Source organism: Oncorhynchus mykiss, chromosome 26 (genome assembly GCF_057628025.1).
Source record: "Oncorhynchus mykiss isolate SJ-2025 chromosome 26, ASM5762802v1, whole genome shotgun sequence".
NCBI lineage: Eukaryota > Metazoa > Chordata > Actinopteri > Salmoniformes > Salmonidae > Oncorhynchus > Oncorhynchus mykiss.
The window spans coordinates 30,940,028-30,960,416 of record NC_143047.1 but is presented as its reverse complement, the minus strand read 5'-3'; the positions used below and the strand labels follow the sequence as shown (position 1 = coordinate 30,960,416).

Genomic DNA, 20,389 nt, shown 5'->3' with positions numbered 1-20,389 from the left:
GGTGCTTCAGCTCTGCTGGTGTTATCCCTCATCTAAAACTAACTGTCCTCTACATTTTCATACATAATTATTTTGTATACAATCCTTCATAGATGATTGTATGATCTGTCAATACATGGAGTCAGTCATCAAACACCCATTTGTGCAAAACTATTTTATTTACAAAACAAAATGGCACAAAGTGACAGGGGGGGTTGTGGATGGGGGCAGTCATATACACACACCTTAACTATTCAGTCCTTCAGCTTCAGACCCTTGATGACCACACCCCCACTAGTGGATTGGCCTGTGCATATATACAGTAGAGCACTATATAGGGAATAGGGTGTGACTGAGATCTGTAAAGATATGTTGGCCAAAGGGGGTAGGTGTGTATGAGGGAGAGTGTGTGTGTGAGAGAAATAAGGAGAGTGGGAGTGAGTGTGTGTATGTGAGAGAGTTGGGGTGTAGAGGAGTGTATCTGTGTGTGAAAGATGAATGAGCTAAATGAAGATGTCTTTAGCACCCCGGTTACATCATCCAGCTGTTACATCTACATTCACCACTGGAGGCTGCTGAGGGGAGGACAGCTCATAATGGATGGAACAGAGTAAAGGGAACGGCATCAAACACATGAAAACCATGTGTTTGATACCATTCCACTCCAGCCATTACCACGAGCACATCCTCCCCAATTAAAGGGGCCACCAAAAACCTGTGACATTCACCCCTCCCTCCGGTCTGAAACCAGAGGTTACAAATAGGGTCAAGAGTTTTTCCTGGTCAGGAGGTTTTATGGGGCCATACATGTTGGTGCTTTTCCATTGAGACTTACTCACACTAGTGGGTCATCAGTGTTTTAATGGAAGCTCTAGTGTTATCAGGAGGTTGACGCTAAAGACTTGGGGCAGGCAGAATCAACAACCTCCACATCATCCTTGACAGTAGCTTTGTGAGAAGGTGTTAAAGTTCATAGTTAGCCATGGGCTGGGCTCGGCTCCAAGTCAGAACAGGTCCACTGGAGCCATGGCCCAGTGAGACACGGGTGCCGACCCGGGTAGACGGAAACAGAAAAGTCTGAGTATTTTGGTAAAACACTGGGGTAAATCCTCATTGGAAACTCGCCAATAGTGCACTACTCTTGACTAGAGTCCTATGTGGCAGTGGGTGTAATGTAGTGCACTACACAGAAAGAAGGGTATGATTGGAGATTCCCTATAAAATGCACTACTTCTCACCACCAGAGCCCCTTGGACCCTGTTTAAAAGTGGTGCCCTATGTAATGAATAGGTTGCCATTTGTGACATATGCAGCCTTTAAAACAGAACAGCAGCAGTGAGAGGTTCTGGTCAGTCATTATCAAGGTTATAATATTCAATCACTCAAGCACATTAGAGCATAATTTAGATGACAACATAACACCAACGTGTTTGGTAAATCATAATATTCTACGTTAAAACATTCTAAAAGGCTGACTTCAGCCTCACTCCTCTCCAACACAACTAGAAATATTTACACAATCAGCTAACAGGACTTGAGATGACATTCAATCCTCTAGACCAGAGACCGTCTGCCTGTCCCAAATGGATCACTATGCCCTATGTAATGTAACCGTTTTGGGCCAGATGCTCAAAGGGCAGCCACATAGGGCACTGGTTGATAGTAGTGTACTGCATAGGGAATAGTGTGCCATTTCAGACTCCCTGTGGCTCCAGTCTGGGCCCTCCTCCCTCCTATGTTACAGACTCTCCAGGTGTGTATCCAAAATGGCACCCTATTCCCTAAATACACAAGTGTACAAAACATTATGAACACCTGCTCTTTCCATGACAGACTGATCAGGTGAAAGCTATGATTCCTTATTGATGTCACTTGTTAAATCCAATTCAAATCAGTATAGATGAATGATTAGAGTCCGGTTAAAGAAGGATTGTGGAGCCTTGAGACAGATTGTGTATGTGTGCCATTCAGAGGGTGACAGATTTAGGTGCCTTTGATCGGGATATGGTAGTAGGTGCCAGTTTGAGTGCGTCAAGAACTGCAACACTGCTGGATTTGTCACGTTCAACAGTTTGCTGTGCGTCTCAATAATGGTTCACCACCCAAAGAATGTCCAGCCAACTTGACAACTGTGAGAAGCATTGGAGTCAACATGAGCCAGCATCCCTGTGGAATGCTTTCGACACCTTGTAGAGTCCATGCCCCAACGAATTGAGGTTGTTCTGAGGGCAAAAGGGGGTGCAACTCAATATTAGGAATGGTGTTCCTAATGTTTTGTACACTGTACTTTTGACCAGGGCCCACAGGGCTATATAGGGGATAGGGTGTCATCTGGGACACAGAGTTATGGTCATCTTTAAAGTCTCCTCCTGTAGTAGAGTCATCCCAGTCCTCCCTCTCTCTCCCTTCTACACATCCTCATCCTTGCTTTCAGTGTATTTTTACATGAGAATAGAAAATAAACAAGAACAGAGGGGAGGAAGAGCAGGAAGAAGAGGGAGCCATAACAGAGTGGAAGGTGATGGGAAGCAGAGGACTGGGTGAAGAGGATGAGGGACAGAACCAGGGACAGGCGGTTAGAGGTGTGTGCCAGTTTGCAGGCCACAAGGGAAGGGTCTCTCTGGGTGAAGAGGATGAGGGACAGAACCAGAGACAGGCGGTTAGAGGTGTGTGCCAGTTTGCTGGCCACCAGGGAAGGGTCTCTCTGGGGCTGGGGCAGAAGTAGATGGGGGGAGGTAGTGAAACAGGAACAGGTGTAGCAGGGTGATTGTTAGGAGTATTGACAGGGTTAGAGACAGGACAGTGTGTATCAGCCGGCCAGTTTGCTGGCCACCAGGGAAGGTTTCCTCTGAGGCAGGTCCTGAGGTGTGGGGATATGGTCTCCTGTGATCTCTCCTCCTCCGCTCTTCTCTGACGCAGCTGCAGGAAGCTGCTTGTTCTTCACCTTGGCCTTGGCCATGTTGTAGTCCCCAGAGTCAAAATACTTTTGCTGCAGAGAGAGAATGTTCAACTTAAAACAAGCTGTAACTTTTTTTAAATACATAGTCTAATTGATGCTGAGAGAGAAACAACTGTGGGCTTGTGGGGATAAGTTAGGAGAGAAGGTAGGGCAGTAGGTAGGGCTGTGGACTCACCCCCTTGGTCAGGCGTTTGCGTAGCAGGTCGGAGCCTCCAGGTTTGTGCCCCAGGTTTGGGTAGCGAGCCTTCAACTTGGCCTCCTCAACCTTCTCTGGACTGGTCACCTTGTCGTCCATCTCCTGAAACACAAACAACAATTGAAAGCTTTTCTGTGGCGCAGCTGGCTAAAGGCATGGTCAAGCGGGCCGTCACGTGTTTGCGAGTGTTACGGATACAGGTATCCTGTGAGTGTGTGTATGTATGTATGTATCCTGTGTTGTTTTCTCTCCTTCTCCCCTCACAGGTGAAAATCATCACTCCCCAATCAGTCAACAATCAACCCATCAATCAGAAGACACACCTCCTCCTGTTTCCTACCCAATCACAGTTCCTTTCCCTTGGTTTAAAAACCCCATCAGTTGTTTGCTCTAGAGCTCAATCTCTCTGTAAATGCCATGTATGTAGATCTGTGTTTCACTCTCTCTTTGTGTCTTAACCTCTCTTTTGTTTGAGCACCTCCAAATCACTTTGTCATCACCTGTGAGTATTGTTTTTGGTTATGGTGTTTGTATTTGATTGCTGGTGGGAAAAGGGGAAACCAAGACAAGTCGCCCATGGGCATACACTTCCCGTAGGTGAACTTTGTTAAATACACTAGTTAGAACTGGGCGGACCACCCACTGTATTTTTGGTTAGTTAGTTAGCTGTTGTTAAAGTAGGCTAGTCTAGCTTAGGGGTGTTTTTGTATACTTATTGTTTCTTTCCTTGGGTCCAGCTCAGCCCCTTTTCCTGCTCCCCCCATTACTGTGTTTTTATAAATAAACCTTGAGTTTGATGGTAGATTTCAGTTGTCCTGGTTATTTCGTTCACACTTTGTCACAATTATAATTTGCATGAGTTATGTTACGCGTCTCATTACCATCCCCCCTAGACTGTCGGGCCAAAAGGGATTCGTAACAGCGAGGCATTGTGCCCAGGGTTCGAGCCGTTGTACGGACAGCGTACCCAAAGCTATGCTAAGCAAACACCCTGTGGTCTGTCACATCAGCGCCTGAAAACACCTGCACAACACATACGCCACCCACATGGACAACACATGCGGAGGGAGCAGGGCTGTTACTACTGGTAGGGAAGTCAAGCTTTCAGCCTGCTGCACAGATCCTATGGACGCTCTAGTCTAGAGCGCCTGGTTAAATTGTGCTAAACTGCAACGCTGCTGGGTTTTCACGCTCAACTGTTTGCCCATGTGAATTAAGAATGGTCCACCATACAAAGGACATCCAGCCAACTTGACAACTGTGGGAAGCATTGGAGTCAACATGGGCCACCATCCCTGTGGAATGCTTTCCACACCCCAGACAAATTGAGCCTGTTCTGAGGGCAAAAGGGGGTGCGACTCAATTTTTGTAAGGTGTTCCTAATGTTCTCACAGATAGTCACAGACACGTCAGGTTGTCATCTAATCGACAAACTCTGCAAAAAAAAGAAACGTCCCTTTTTCAGGACCCTGTCTTTCAAAGACAATTCATAAAAATCCAAATAACTTCACAGATCTTCATTGTAAACACCGTTTCCCATGCTTGTTCAATAAATAATGAACATGGAGCTGTGGAACGGTCGTTAAGACACTGACAGCTTACAGACGGTAGGCAATTAAGGTCACAGTTATGAAAACTTAGACACAAGAGGCCTTTCTACGGACTCTGAAAAACACCAAAAGAAAGATGCCCAGGGTCCCTGCTCATCTGCGTGAATGCACCTTAGTCAAGCTGCAAGGTGGCATGACGACTGCAGATGTGGCCAGGGCAATAAATTGCAATGTCCATACTCGGAGACGCCTAAGACAACGCTACAGGGAGACAGGACGGACAGCTGATCGTCCTCACAGTGGCAGACCACGTGTAACAACACCTGCACAGGATCGGTACAGCCGATCACAACAACAACTGCCTGAGTTACACCAGGAATGCACAACCCCTCCATCAGTGCTGAGAGATGCTGGACTTGTATGGCAGGGCCTCACCGGCAACAACGTTGCCTATCGGCACAAACCCACTGTCGCTGGACCAGACAGGACTGGCAAAAAGTGCTCTTCACTGACGAGTCGCGGTTTCGTCTCATCAGGGGCGATGGTCAGATTTGGGTTTATCATCGAAGGACTGAGCATTACACTAAGGCCTGTACTCTGGCGAGGGATCGAGGTGGGAGGGTCCGTCATGGTCTGGGGCGGTGTGTCACAGCATCATCGGACTGAGCTTGTTGTCATTGCAGGCAATCTCAACGCTGTGCGTTACAGGGAAGACATCCTTCCTGCAGGCTCATCCTGACATGACCCTCCAGCATGACAATGCCACCAGCCATACTGCTCGTTCTGTGCGTGGTTTCCTTCAAGACATGAATATCAGTGTTCTGCCATGGCCAGCGAAGAGCCCGGATCTCAATCCCATTGGGCAAGTCTGGGACCTGCTGGATCAGAGGGTGAGGGCCATTCCCCCCCAGAAATGTCCAGGAACTTGCAGGTGCCTTGGTGGAAGAGTGGGGTAACATCTCACAGCAATAACTGGCAAATCTGGTGCAGTCCATGAGGAGGAGATATACTGCATTACTTAATGCAGCTACACCAGATACTGACTGTTACTTTCGACCCCCCCCTTTGTTCTGGGACACATTATTCAATTTCTGTTAGTCACATGCCTGTGGAACTGGTTCAGTTTATGTATCAGTCGTTGAATCTTGTTATGCTCATACAAATATTTACACATGTTAAGTTTGCTGAAAATAAACGCAGTTGACAGTGAGAGGACATTTCTTTTTTTGCTGAGTTTAGCTAGCTAGCTACCTAGCTAAGGACAGGACAAAACAAACACTGGCCTTCAGTACAGCGAGGGGCGAGTCACTGTTGACACACAGCCAGGCTGCCTTCTTTAGTAGTCAAGCCACTGAAAGCAACATAACTTCGCTAACGTTAGATGGCTTTGATGGTGGTAGGCAGTAAGTTATATCACGTGTTGGTTAATGTGGTCAAAACTAGCTGGCTAATGTGCCAATGATGTTTGTTAGCAAGCTGCTAAAATAGACACAAACCGACATATTTAACGTTAACTCGTTAGTTAATTGACTTGCTTGTTGGATATTGACCTAACGTTGGTTATTACTTTAGGAAACACAATAATTTGGGTATTTGTTCTGCTTGTACTTAACAAATAACCACGACTTGATTAGTTAACGTTAGCTGCCCACAATGCTAACGTTAACTGTCGAAGCTAGCTACCGCGTTAGCTAGATGAAATCCGGCCTTAGTTAACGTTAGCTTAATATCGAAAAGCCCTGCTAGCTACGACTGCAAATAGTTATGGAAAACAGCTTGATTAGATGCAAACTGATATTGTTGTTGATAATCACGATTGCTAGTTAGAAAGAATTAACGCTAACGACGTTACAGTAGCTAACGTTAGCTAAAAACTTGCCATATCATATGATAGTGTGCATTGCGGTGCAGCTTGACTGTCGTTGGTTAGCAAGTGGTTGTGTTTAAGGCAAATAAACGTACATTCTGGTCATTCACCTCCGTCGTCTTTGTCCGCTCAATTTCCTCCGACATTTCAGTGTAACCTCGATCCCTGGCGAAGTCGAAAAGTAAACACAATCTGAACTAAATCCTTGCCCTGGCTTCCTCTCCCCATACGAATCCGTCCGACCGTTAACTATCAGCCCGCACAAATATGTCTGCCCGATCTGACGTCATTCTTTAGCAGAGGCGCGCTCATCCATCTTCCTCTAAAAACTGTCGCTTGATATTTGAGCAAGACAAATGTAGAGCCTTTTGTTGAGCATCAACTTTACTCGACTTAATTCATGCAACCGACATTCACTACAAAAGTTGACATCAAATTTGAAGTGGTGATTCCCAGTATATTGCATGATGGTAAATGTCGTTTTTTTGCTGTAGTGATAATGGACTGCATCAGAAGGCTTTGGTCATCAAGTCCAATGTCATGAAATATGCTAAATTATACACATTCTTCCTTTGATGGACCATGATCCATAGGTTATATTGAAGGCCAGTGATTGTGGGGGAACTGCCAGAGCTGAACCAGTGACTCTGTGGTTATGGAGCGTGGCCACCACTTGTGCCATGACCTCTTGGCAGTTGAAGCCTGCAGCAGTAGGCCTACACTAAGAAAGAAGGGTCAGGATACATATATTAGTGATTTGCAGACAGAACAAAAGTGTTATTTAATTGACAAGGATTTGAATGTGGCTCCTCAGTGTGTATTCTTTGTCTTCTCCACAGGCCACGTGATCATGTACATCTGACCCCAGGACCAACCTGCTATGACCAATGAGGACTTAAACAGTCATTTTATACCCCTGTAGAAATACTGACTCATTTTCATATCATCTTTATCATATGTGGCCTTTCTAGGGAGTTTTTCCTAGCCACCGTGCTTCTACACCTGCATTGCTTGCTGTTTGGGGTTTTAGGCTGGGTTTCTGTACAGCACTTTGAGATATCAGCTGATGTACGAAGGGCTATATAAATACATTTGATTTGATGTATAAGGACATATGTTTTACATCAGTCGACATGACATGGACCTCAGTTGTCCAAAACACTCAAAATAAAAGACACACAGACACAATGCAGCTTTCAAGATTGCTTTAAGATATAGATATATTTTCAGATCTGAGTTCATGTCAAAAATACACATTATGATTTACAGAGTTTTGCACTAGATCATAATGCTGAGGATGATAGATGTCACATAAGCAGTAACTGAAATATTCATTTAAATATTAAATAACTGACGGTAAACAAAGAAAATGATGTAAACACTAAAGCTACATGTTACTCTCTATTGCAACAATTTAAAGATTTGTTTTTGTAACAGTAAAAACACCAGAATATTACTCTTTTTGATTTCCAGTCGTGGAAATACACAGTGCGCTTTTTCAATGTCGTCTTGTCATTTTCTCAGTCTCTTGATTGCTTGTTCTGGTCAGTCAGTGGTCCATGGTCGCTAACGTGTTTTTGATATGTGTTTTAGCATGTCTTTAATACATTTTCTACATGTATAAATACGTGTTTTAGCGTCACAGAAAACAGCAGGGTTCTGTAGGGCCAGGAGTTGTTCATGGTCAGATGGTCAGCAAAATCTCCAGGCCTTAGGTATCTGGGACAGAGCCTGTCTGGACTGTTCCACATGAGAACGCTCTGAGCCCAGCTCTCTGACAGCTCTGTGGGTGTGCGTCAGTGTAGTTAGAGGAGTGTGTGCGTCAGTGCAGATAGAGGTGTGTGTGTATGTGTGTGTCAGCAGCGCGGGGAGAAGGCTGGGTCAGCTGGGGACTCTGTGTAGGACTTGAGTTCGTAGGCCGCTCCACTGTCTACCTCCATAGACTTCCTACTGAATAGCAGTCTGATATCCCTGTGGAGGTACACTTTACCTGACCTGGAGGTCTGGAACCTGGATTGGGGGGAGGGGAGGGGGTGAAGAAAGAGCTAGATTAGTGTTGTTTTCCTGTTCAGTTTGGTCTTCTGTCCAGTCTTGACTAACAGGTCATTTATTTGACTGACAGGGGAGATGTGATTGACAGGTCAGCTGAGCCAGGCGTCTTTCTTACCTCAGGTGAATGAGGTAGCGCAGGATGCGTTCCTGGCCGAGGGAGAGGGCTTTCCTGCTGCTGCCGGGTGTGTGTGTGTTGTCTGGGCTGCCGTGTTTGTGTGAGTGTGTGCTGTCCCGTCGAACGGGGACAGAAAAGGTCCTCTGACGGAGGAAGGTCTGGTGGCCGGCAGGCATGGCTCTCAGGTCATACACCACCACAAACATCTTCACCACCATCTTATTGGGGTTAAATAAGGTCTGGGAGAGAAGGGGAGGGGAGAGAGAGAGAGGGCAGGAGAGAGAGGGAGAGAGGGCAAGAGAGAGAGGGAGAGAGAGAGAGGGCAGGAGAGGGAGAGAGAGAGAGGGCAGGAGAGGGAGAGAGAGAGAGGGCAGGAGAGAGAGAGAGAGAGAGAGAGGGGGCAGGAGAGAGAGAGAGAAAGTGGGCGGGAGAGAGCGAGAGAGAGGGCAGGAGAGAGAGAGAGAAAGTTGGCAGGAGAGAGCGAGAGAGGGCAGGAGAGAGAGAGAGAGAGAGAGAAAGTGGGCGGGAGAGAGCGAGAGAGGGCAGGAGAGAGAGAGAAAGTGGGCGGGAGAGAGGAAAAGAGAAGGGGTTAACACACTACAGTAGTGTATTTCTCTCTGTCCCCACTTAAGGTCTCCCTCTCCTAACTCTCTGCTGGAACGGGAGCTGGCCCATCTTTCCTTTGTTCTCTCTGTCTGGAGTTATGTCAGCAACAGTGACACGCATGCACACACATTTAAACAAAAGTCTTCAATGTGTATAATCAACAGAGTGAAAATCTGTCCTCACCACTTGAATGGTTCCTGATGGAGGGACGCGGTAGCCCCGTTTACCCAGAGTCTCCAGGTTGATGACTCCCTGTAGCAAAAACAACACACACACTATTAATATTGATCTGCACTGTGAGCAGTAAGTGTGTATATTATATATATATATGAGCATTTCTCCTTTTCCATGATAATCCATTCACCTGGCATGTGTGGCATATCAAGAAGCTGATTAAAAAGCATTATTATTACACAGGTGGACCTTGTGCTGGGGACAATAAAAGGCCACTCTAAAATGTGCAGTTTTGTCATACAACACAATGCCACAGATGTCTGACTGCAGGAATGTCCACCAGAGCTGCTGCCAGAGAATTAAACATGAATTTCTCTCCCATAAGCCTCCTCCAACGTCATTTTAGAGAATTTGGCAGTAAGTCCAACCGGCCTCACAACCACAGACTATGTGTATGGCGTTGTGTAGGTGAGCGGTTTGCTGATGTCAATGTTGTGAACAGTGTGCCCCGTGGTGGTGGGGTTATGGTATGGACAGGCATAAGCGACCGACAACGAACACAATTGCATGTTATCGATGGCAAATTTGAATGCACAGAGATATCATGACGAGATCCTGAGACTTATTGTTGTGCCATTCATCTGCAGCCATCATCTCATGTTTCAGCATGATAATGCACGGCCCCATGTTGCAAGGATCTGTACACAACTCCTGGAAGCTGAAAATGTCCCAGTTCTTCCATGGCCTGCATACTCACCAGACATGTCACCCATCGAGCATGTTTGGGAGGCTCTGGATCAACGTGTACAAAAGCGTGTTTCAGTTCCCACCAATATCCAGCAACTTCACACAGCCATTGTAGAGGAGTGGGACAACATTCCACAGGCCACAATCAACATCCTGATCAACTCTATGTGAAGATGTGCCGCGCTGCATGAGGCAAATGGTGGTCACACCAGATACTGACTGCTTTTTCAGTCATGTGAAAACCATAGTGTAGGGCCTAATTCATTTATTTCAATTGACTGATTACCTTATATGAACCGTAGCACAGTAAAATCTTTGAAATTGTTGCATTTATATTTTTGTTCAGTGCATATAAAGTGTGTGGGGGATATATATAATATGTCTGTGTATGTACTGTAGGTGTGTCTCACCATGTATGGTGAGGGTGCGTTGTCGTCAGAGACGCTGTAGAAGGAAACGTCAACGGGGAAGGTCATGTGACTGGGGCAGAAGGTTCCGGAAGCACCCACCTCGGCCATGAAACCCTCCACCGACCCCAACGGCTCCAGGCGGTAGTTCAACACACACTCCTGTAACACACACATGCTTTAGGTACAATGCATGTACACTTATGTGACGTGAGTGAGTGAGTGTGAGGTACCTCAAAGTTGCCCAGGAGACTGAGGCTGGCAGGTGGAGCACTGGCACTGAACAGCGGCTGAGGTTCTTCTGACTCCTCCACTCTCTTCACACACACTCTTCACAACAGAACACACAGTAGATGGTTAAAAAACGGGTTCACACACACATTGGTCGATTGATTCATTTGTTGAATCATGAGAATTAGAGATGGCTTGCAGACCCTGCAACCCTCGGATGATTTGGACATGCACGAAATATGCTAATATCAGTCCCATGACTTGAATGGGATTTGTGCTACAAATGCTAAAATATTACTATTTGGAAACAGTGCCAGGAAAGCTAAACCCAAGCATGGATTGCTGTCATGCAGTCTAAATCTGAATTTATGATTCAACATGACAAATACTGTATATTCAAACACTATTAAACCTTAATCAGCTATGTATGTAGAAGCATCATCCCCGGTCAAACGGACCTCTAATCCCTAATCCACACAGTAACCCAGCGGCCAGATCAGATCAGAGCAGAGCAGGGCCTCTGACTGTAGAGCTGTGTACAGCTGCCATTTTGAGTTGAGCCTCAGTGTCAGGCCAGTAGCAACAGTACTAGCAATACAGCCGCCAGAACAGCAGGTGGCAGTGTGAGAGGACAGGGCTACAGTACAGTACAGGCCTGGACTGACTGAACACTGATGTCTAGTAAGAAGATAATCTCACCTACCAGTCGGCTTGCTCTCTATTGAACCTCTAAGTGGTAGCAATTGAGTTTGAGGACAAGGTTATTAAGGACCTAAATCTGACCGTGGATCTATGGTGTGTACATGATGAGTCTAAATCAAATCAGACTTTATTGGTCACATACACATGGTTAGCAGATGTTGATGTGCGTGTAGCGAAATGCTTGTGCTTCTAGTTCCGACAGTGCAGTAATATCTAACAAGTAATCTAACAAATTCCCAACGACTACCTTGTACACACAAATGTAAAGGGATGGAATAAGAATATGTACATATACAGTGCCTTGCGAAAGTATTCGGCCCCCTTGAACTTTGCGACCTTTTGCCACATTTCAGGCTTCAAACATAAAGATATAAAACTGTATTTTTTTGTGAAGAATCAACAACAAGTGGGACACAATCATGAAGTGGAACGACATTTATTGGATATTTCAAACTTTTTTAACAAATCAAAAACTGAAAAATTGGGCGTGCAAAATTATTCAGCCCCTTTACTTTCAGTGCAGCAAACTCTCTCCAGAAGTTCAGTGAGGATCTCTGAATGATCCAATGTTGACCTAAATGACTAATGATGATAAATACAATCCACCTGGGTGTAATCAAGTCTCCGTATAAATGCACCTGCACTGTGATAGTCTCAGAGGTCCGTTAAAAGCGCAGAGAGCATCATGAAGAACAAGGAACACACCAGGCAGGTCCGAGATACTGTTGTGAAGAAGTTTAAAGCCAGATTTGGATACAAAAAGATTTCCCAAGCTTTAAACATCCCAAGGAGCACTGTGCAAGCGATAATATTGAAATGGAAGGAGTATCAGACCACTGCAAATCTACCAAGACCTGGCCGTCCCTCTAAACTTTCAGCTCATACAAGGAGAAGACTGATCAGAGATGCAGCCAAGAGGCCCATGATCACTCTGCATGAACTGCAGAGATCTACAGCTGAGGTGGGAGACTCTGTCCATAGGACAGCAATCAGTCGTATATTGCAGAAATCTGGCCTTTATTGAAGAGTGGCAAGAAGAAAGCCATTTCTTAAAGATATCCATAAAAAGTGTTGTTTAAAGTTTGCCACAAGCCACCTGGGAGACACACCAAACATGTGGAAGAAGGTGCTCTGGTCAGATGAAACCAAAATTGAACTTTTTGGCAACAATGCAAAACGTTATGTTTGGCGTAAAAGCAACACAGCTGAACACACCATCCCCACTGTCAAACATGGTGGTGGCAGCATCATGGTTTGGGTCTGCTTTTCTTCAGCAGGGACAGGGAAGATGGTTAAAATTGATGGGAAGATGGATGGAGCCAAATACAGGACCATTCTGGAAGAAAACCTGATGGAGTCTGCAAAAGACCTGAGACTGGGACGGAGATTTGTCTTCCAACAAGACAATGATCCAAAACATAAAGCAAAATCTACAATGGAATGGTTCAAAAATAAACATATCCAGGTGTTAGAATGGCCAAGTCAAAGTCCAGACCTGAATCCAATCGAGAATCTGTGGAAAGAACTGAAAACTGCTGTTCACAAATGCTCTCCATCCAACCTCACTGAGCTCGAGCTGTTTTGCAAGGAGGAATGGGAAAAAATGTCAGTCTCTCGATGTGCAAAACTGATAGACATACCCCAAGCGACTTACAGCTGTAATCGCAGCAAAAGGTGGCGCTACAAAGTATTAACTTAAGGGGGCTGAATCATTTTGCACGCCCAATTTTTCATTTTTTGATAAAGTTTTTGATAAAGTTAAAAAAGTTTGAAATATCCAATAAATGTCGTTCCACTTCATGATTGTGTCCCACTTATCTTTATGTTTGAAGCCTGAAATGTGGCAAAAGTTCAAGGGGGCCGAATACTTTCGCAAGGCACTGTAAATATATGGATGAGCGATGGCCGTGCAGCATAGGCAAGATGCAGTAGATAGTATAAAATACAGTATACAAATGGTGTTATTTAAAGTGACTAATGATACCTTTATTAAATCCATTTATTAAAGTGGCCAGAGATTTGAGTCTGTATGTTGACAGCAGCCTCTCTATGTTAATGATGGCTGTTTAACAGTCTGTTTTTCAGTCTCTCGGTGCCAACTTTGATGCACCTGTATTGACCTCGCCTTCTGGATGATAGCGGGGTGAACAGGCCGTGGCTCGGGTGGTTTATGTTCTTGATGATCTTTTTGGCCTTCCTGTGAAATTGGGTGCTTTAGGTGTCCTGGAGGGCAGGTAGTTTGCTCCCGGTGATGCGTTGTGCAGACCGCACTACCCTCTGCAGTTGCCATACCAGGCGGTGATACAGCCTGACAGGCTGCTCTCGATTGTGCATCTGTAAAAGTTTGTGAAAGTTTTAGGTGACAAGCCAAATTTCTTCAACCTCCTGAGGTTGAAGAGGCGCTGTTGCACCTCCTTCACCACGCTGTCTTGTGTGGCTGGACCATTTCAGTTTGTCTGTGATGTGTACGCCGAGGAACTTAAAACTTTCCACCTTCTCCACTACTGTCCCTTCGATGTGGATGGGAGGGTGCTGTTTCCTGAAGTCCACAATCATCTCCTTTGTTTTGTTGACATTGAGTGTGAGGTTATTTTCCTGACAACGTACTCAGAGGGCCCTCACCACCTCTCTGTAGGCCGTCTTGTTGTTGTTGGTAATCAAGCCTACCACTGTTGTGTCGTCCGCAAACTTGATGATTAAGTTGGAGGCGTGCATGGCCACGCAGTCGTGGGTGAACAGGGAGTACAGGAGAGGGCTCAGAACGCACCCTCGTGGGGCCCCAGGGTTGAGGATCAGCGGGGTGGAGATGTTGTTACCTACCCTCACCAACTGGGGGCGGCCCGTCAGAAAGTCCAGGACCCAGTTGCACAGGGCGGGGTCGAGACTATAGGTCGACCGATTAGGATTTTTCAACACCGATACTGATTATTGTAGGACCAAAAAAGCCGATACCGATTAGTCGGCTGATTTTACATTTTTGATTTGTAATACTGAATGAACACTTACTTTAACTTAATACAATACATCAATAAAATCAATTTAGCCTCAAGTAAATAATGAAACATGTTCAATTTGGTTTAAATAATGCAAAAACAAAGAGAAGAAAGTAAAAGTGCAATATGTGCCATGTACGAAAGCTAACGTTTCAGTTCCTTGCTCAGAACATGAGAACATATGAAAGATGGTGGTTCCTTTTAACATGAGTCTTCAATATTCCCAGGTAAGAAGTTTTAGGTTGTAGTTATTATAGGAATTATAGGACTATTTCCCTCTATACCATTTGTATTTCATTAACCTTTGACTATTGGATGTTCTTATAGGCACTTTAGTATTGCGAGTATAGCTTCCGTCCCTCTCCTTGCTCCTCCCTGGGCTCGAACCAGCACCATCGAAGCAGCGTTACCCGTGCAGAGCAAGGAGAACAACTACTAGAAGGCTCTGAGCGAGTGACGTTTGAAACACTATTAGCACGAGCTAACTAGCTAGCCATTTCACTTCGGTTACACCAGCCTCATCTCGGGAGTTGTTAGGCTTGAAGTCATAAACAGTGCAATGCTTGACGCACAACAAAGACCTGCTGGCAAAACGCACGAATGTGCTGTTTGAATGAATGTTTACACGCCTGCTTCTGCCTACCACCACTCAGTTAGATACTTGTATGCTTGTATGCTCAGTCAGATTATATGCAACGCAGGACACGCTAGATAATATCTAGTAATATCATCAACCATGTGTAGTTAAGTGATTATGATTGATTGTTTTTTATAAGATAAGTTTAATGCTAGCTAGCAACTTACCTTGTCTTACTGCATTCGCGTAACAGGCAGTCTCCTTGTGGAGTGCAACGAGAGAGAGGCAGGTCGTTATTGCGTTGGACTAGTTAACTGTAAGATTGCAAGATTGGATCCGCCGAGATGACAAGGTGAAAATCTGTTGTTTTGCCCCTGAACGAGGCAGTTAACCCACCGTTCCTGGGCCGTCATTGAAAATAAGAATGTGTTCTTAACTGACTTGCCTAGTTAAATAAAGGTAAATATAAAAAATAAAAAAATAAAAATCGGCAAATCGCGCCCCAAAATACAGATTTCCGATTGTTATGGAAACTTGAAATCGGCCCTAATTAATCGCCCATTCCGATTAATCGGTCGACCTCTAGTCGAGACCCAAGGTCTTGAGCTTAATGACGAGTTTGGAGGGTACTATGATGTTGAATGCTGAGCTGTAGTCAATGAACAGCATTCTTACGTAGGTATTCCTCTTGTCCAGATGGGTAAGGGCAGTGTGCAGTGTGATGGCGATTGCGTCGTCTGTAGACCTATTGGGGAGGTAAGCAAATTGGAGTGGGTCTAGGGTGTCAGGTAGGGTGGAGGTGATATGGTCCTTGACTAGTCTCTCAAAGCACTTCATGATGACAGAAGTGAGTGCTATGGGGCGATAGTCGTTTAGCTCAGTTACCTTAGCTTTCTTGGGAACAGAAACACTGGTGGCCCTCTTGAAGCATGTGGGGACAGCAGACTGGGATAGGGATTGATTGAATATGTCCGTAAACATACCAGCCAGCTGGTCTGCGCATGCTCGGTGGATGTGGCTAGGGATGCCGTCTGGGCCGGCAGCCTTGCGAGGGTTAACACGTTTCAATGTTTTACTCATGTTGGCCACGGTGAAGGAGAGCCCACAGGCTTTGGTAGCGGGCCGTGTCAGTGGCACTGTATTGACCTCAAAGCGAGACAAGAAGTTGTTTAATTTGTCTGGGCACAAGACGTTGTTGTCTGTGACGGGGCTGGTTTTCTTTTTGTAATCCATGATCGACTATAGACCCTGCCACATACGTCTTGTGTTTGAGCCGTTGAATTGCGACTCTACTGTCTCTGTGCTGACGCTTTGCTTGTTTGTTTGATTGCCTTGCGGAGGGAATAGCTACACTGTTTGTATTCGGTCATGTTTCCAGTCGTCTTGCCATGATTAAAAGCGGTGGTTCGCGCTTTTAGTTTTGTGCGAATGCTGCCATCAATCCACGGTTTCTGGTTAGGGAAGGTTTTAATAGTCACAGTGGGTACAACATCACCGATGCACTTGCTAATAAACTCGCTCACCGAGTCAGCGTATTCGTACGTCAATGTTGTTGTTTGGGGCTACCCCGAACATATCCCAGTCTAAATGTGTGTATGATGTGTGTGTGAGTTAGAGATCAGTACCTCTTCCCTGCGGTCCAGGGCAGTCCTTTACAGCTGGTCAGAGAAGAGTCCAGGTCAAAGTAACCAGTCTGAGTCCTCCTCTGAGGAACCTGAGAGAGACAACACACACATTTAATAATACAACACACACAACTGTACACAAAACTTTATTGTCAACATATACATCAAAACACACAATTTAAACACTATGGCATGACAGCACACACAAGTATATAATAATAATAATAACAACAACAAGCACCACATGAAACACACACACAACTTTAAAATGATTCCATTGTTATGAACAACCTAGTCAGCATCAACAGGAGTTTAGTCAGAGTATTCATACTATTGAGGAGAAGATGAGTCATGTGGCTCCACACTCTCTGTGTGTGTGTGTGTGTGTGTGTGTGTCTTACAGGGCTGGAGAGCAGGGGCAGGCCGGTACAGGGGTGGAAGGCCTTGGTGAGGGTGGAGTCCAGAGAGTGACGGTTGTGTTTCTTCCAACTGTTACAAGGTCTCAGGGGCGAGGGAGAACGCTACGTGGAAGAAAAAAAACACACATTGGCTTTAATACAGCAATTCTCAACAACCATTTTAGACAAATGCCAAATACACTATGTCAAAGATCCTTTCTCAAAATATCTTTGTACTGTTAATCAACATTTTCCAAAAGTGGTAATATCCTCTTTCACATAGGCAGGTTATTTAATTGAAGTTTCTTTGTGTTGGACAAAATAAACCACACGGATGATATTCAACATGTACTGCAGTGTGAGGTGATTTTCTAATCAGGTGTGCTTGTCTATAGGGACACTCACCAGGACAGTGTTGGGCTCTGTGCCAGGGGGTGTGGTAGCAGGACTGGGGGGGCTGGAGGACTTGGAACCTGGGGGGGGCTGGTTCTCATCCTGGAGACTAGAGGGCTGGGTTCGAGGGCTGCCCGGAGTCCGTGAGGGTGGAGTTCGAGAGACTGTCTGGGTCTGGTTGTGAGACTGAGTCAGAGGTTTCATGTGGTTCTGGATGAGAGCAGTGGTCTGGGTGTGGGTGAGCTTGGTGGTCAAGGTCTGTGCAGTGGTCTGGGTCAGGGTGGTGGTCTGGGTCACTGTCAGGGTCTGGATGGTCCTCAGGATGTTGTCTTTAGGAGAGGAGGGTCTGGGCTCCTCTTGGGGGCGGTTGGGGTATAAACTCTTTGAGGTCTTGGCCCTGGGACTCTTGGGGCTGAGTAGTGGAGAGGCCTGAGACTGGGGCTGGGGTAGAGGCCGTGGGATGACTAGAGAAGAAGACTGGGGCGGGATTTGGAGTCGGGGGCTGACCCGAGGGCCTTCAAGTGTTGAACAGCCGTTCTGGGCTCTGACTGGACCGTCTGTCTCTGGAGGAGCACCAGCTCTGTCTGTGTTAGCAGGTGTGTGTGAGGGAGTGTGTGTGTCATGGCTGGGTGTGTAGCCGTTGCAGTGGCCACTGCTATGACTGTAGCCGCCTCTGTGTGTGGTGTGTGTGTCAGTGCACAGCGTGTGTGTGCTGTGTGTATGTGGTTTGTGTAGCGGGCTGCTGCTGCGGCTGTGTGTTGGGGACAGAGAGGGGACAGACAGTCTGTCCTGAATTAGTCTGGTAATGTCCTGAACAGCATGAGACAAGAGACTACTGTCTCTCTCTCGCTGTCGGTCTCTCAATGCCTCTCTGTCTCTCTGTGTCTCCAGGTCTCTCAGTGTCTCCCTGACTCGGTCTCTGTCTCTCAGTCTCTCTCAATCTCTGTCCTCTGGGAGTCTCAGTCTGCGGCAGGCAACAGGTTTCGGGGACAGCGTCTCCCTGATAATAGCCGCTGCGTCGCCAATGGGCGTGTCGAAAGGGGAGGGTGGGGTGTCCTCGGTAGGCGGAGCTCCCTCTGGCTCTTTGGTCTTGCTGAGTGTGGTGCTGCCAAGGTAACTGCTCCGGACAGGGGTCTTGGTGGGGGTGTCGGGTGTGAAGAGGGCAGGGGGGAGATGGGGGGCGGTCGGGTCGCAGAAGTTGAGGCGCTGAGCGATGCGGGCGATGACTTCCTGTCTCTCCTGGAGCAGCGAGCCAATCAGAGGATTGGTCTCAGAGGAGGGTCTGGGGGAGGGGCACCGAGGGGGCTCTGCCAAAGAATAAGTCTTAAAGGCCCGGAGGGCTTCGGAGCCACGCCCCTTGGAGCTATCGGCCCCGTTGACGGCCTTCCCATAATCCTCGGTGGTGTGTGTGATGTCATCGGAGGGGTCTGAGGTGAGGGCATAGAGCCACCTGACAGTCTTTCCCCCGGGGGGGAGGGGCAGGGTGGAGGACAGCTTCCCGTGGGGGCGGGGGGAGGGCCGTGGGGAGAGGGGGAGGTGGTTGGGGGATGAGGTCTGCCCCTTATTGACCTGGGGGAGGTCTGATCCATTCTGGCTAGAATGACCATGGCTGTCTGTGGGGTCCGGGCCTCTCTTACTGGGCAGGGGGAGACTGGGAGGACTGGGGAAGGGGAGGCCAGAGAAAGGCAGAGCCGCTCTGTTGTGGCTCTCTTTAGAGTTGTGGCTCCTCTCGTACAGAGGCGGGTTAGGGTTCAGGCCTGGGTTAAGGCTAGGCGTCTTGCTGTAGAGGTTAGGGCTGAGGTTGGGCTTAAGGCTGGGGGTCTTGCTGTAGAGTGTGGCCAGGGTCAGGCCGGTGTGTATGCTACAGGCCAGGGTGGGGTAGGTGGGCTGACGGGGGAGTGACTGGACCCTGAGCCTCAGGGCAACACTCTGAGACATGTTAGGGACAGGGAACAGGTGCTCCGCTGGGGGCTGGGAGAACTGACAGACACACTCCTCATCTGCTGCACTGATCCTGTGGGACAGAAACACACAGGCTTATAACTTGTGATCACATCAAATTATTTAGTTCACTTTGGAAAGTATTTTATGATCAACATTCAGTAACGATATAGAAAATAATAGGGAAGTCGTTAAGAGGTTCTTCGTGTATTCTTGTGTGTGTTACCTGTAGAGGAAGGTGTGTGTGTGTGTGTATTACCTATACAGGATGTTTCGGGGTACAATGCCGTGAGAAGCACTGAGCCAGGCACTGAGCTGGGAGAAGAAGACATAGGAACGAACAGCCAACAGCAGAGTCTTCTCCTCTATAAACCTATCCCCGCTCCTAGAGAGAGACAGGGGGGAGGAGAGAGAATCAGGCCTTTGCTTGGCTAAGGCTAAGGAAATTAGCATTAGCAACGATACCAATGCCAATTTTTTTCATGGTCAGTCTTCGAAATATACAATATAGAAAGAGTGGGAGGCCCCGGTGCACAACACCAGTCTCAACGTCAATAGTGAAAAGGCGACTCCGAGATACTGGTCTTCTAGGCAGAGTTGAAAAGAAAAAGCCATATCTCAGACTGGCCAATAAAAAGAAAAGATTAAGATGGGCAAAAACAAAGACACTGGGCAGAGGAACTCTGTCTAGAAGGACAGCATCCCGTAGTCTCCTCTTCACTGTTGATGTTGAGACTGGTGTTTTGCGGGTACTATTTAATGAAGCTGCCAGTTGAGGACTTGTGAGGCGTCTGTTTCTCAAACTAGACACTCTAATGTACTTGTCCTCTTGGTCAGTTGTGCACCGGGGCCTCCAACTCCTCATTCTATTCTGGTT

At 46.7% G+C, this 20,389-nt stretch overlaps 2 protein-coding genes and 1 long non-coding RNA gene across 4 annotated transcripts in view; 1 reads left to right on the top strand and 2 right to left on the bottom strand.

Moving 5' to 3' along the window:
- Positions 1 to 139: 139 nt before the first annotated feature.
- Positions 140 to 7,013, bottom strand: LOC118936661 (cAMP-regulated phosphoprotein 19). Of its 2 annotated transcripts, none has more exons than XM_090222666.1 (3): positions 6,662 to 7,013; positions 3,114 to 3,236; positions 140 to 2,968 (listed from the first exon to the last, which is right to left on the bottom strand). In XM_090222666.1, exons 1-3 carry the CDS (start codon positions 6,695 to 6,697, stop codon positions 2,789 to 2,791), a joined length of 339 nt encoding a protein of 112 aa, XP_090078792.1. In that variant the 5' UTR covers positions 6,698 to 7,013; the 3' UTR covers positions 140 to 2,788. The 2 variants fall into 2 exon arrangements, with proteins under 2 accessions (XP_090078792.1, XP_090078791.1); XM_090222665.1 differs by having other exon boundaries at positions 6,647 to 7,008.
- Positions 7,014 to 7,144: 131 nt separating this feature from the next.
- On the top strand, positions 7,145 to 8,007 carry LOC118944392 (uncharacterized). The gene is made up of 2 exons (XR_005039641.2): positions 7,145 to 7,285; positions 7,391 to 8,007. It is a non-coding gene; the product is annotated as an uncharacterized LOC118944392 (long non-coding RNA).
- LOC110506130 (atos homolog protein A) overlaps positions 7,742 to 20,389 on the bottom strand; it is a 37,444-nt gene continuing 24,796 nt past the window's right edge. Inside the window, 9 exon segments of the mRNA XM_036963158.2 lie at positions 7,742 to 8,561; positions 8,719 to 8,957; positions 9,508 to 9,576; positions 10,656 to 10,814; positions 10,886 to 10,982; positions 16,781 to 16,869; positions 17,182 to 17,301; positions 17,584 to 19,585; positions 19,772 to 19,897. Coding sequence (XP_036819053.2) covers positions 8,408 to 8,561; positions 8,719 to 8,957; positions 9,508 to 9,576; positions 10,656 to 10,814; positions 10,886 to 10,982; positions 16,781 to 16,869; positions 17,182 to 17,301; positions 17,584 to 19,585; positions 19,772 to 19,897 — 3,055 coding nt within the window. The 3' untranslated portion in view covers positions 7,742 to 8,407.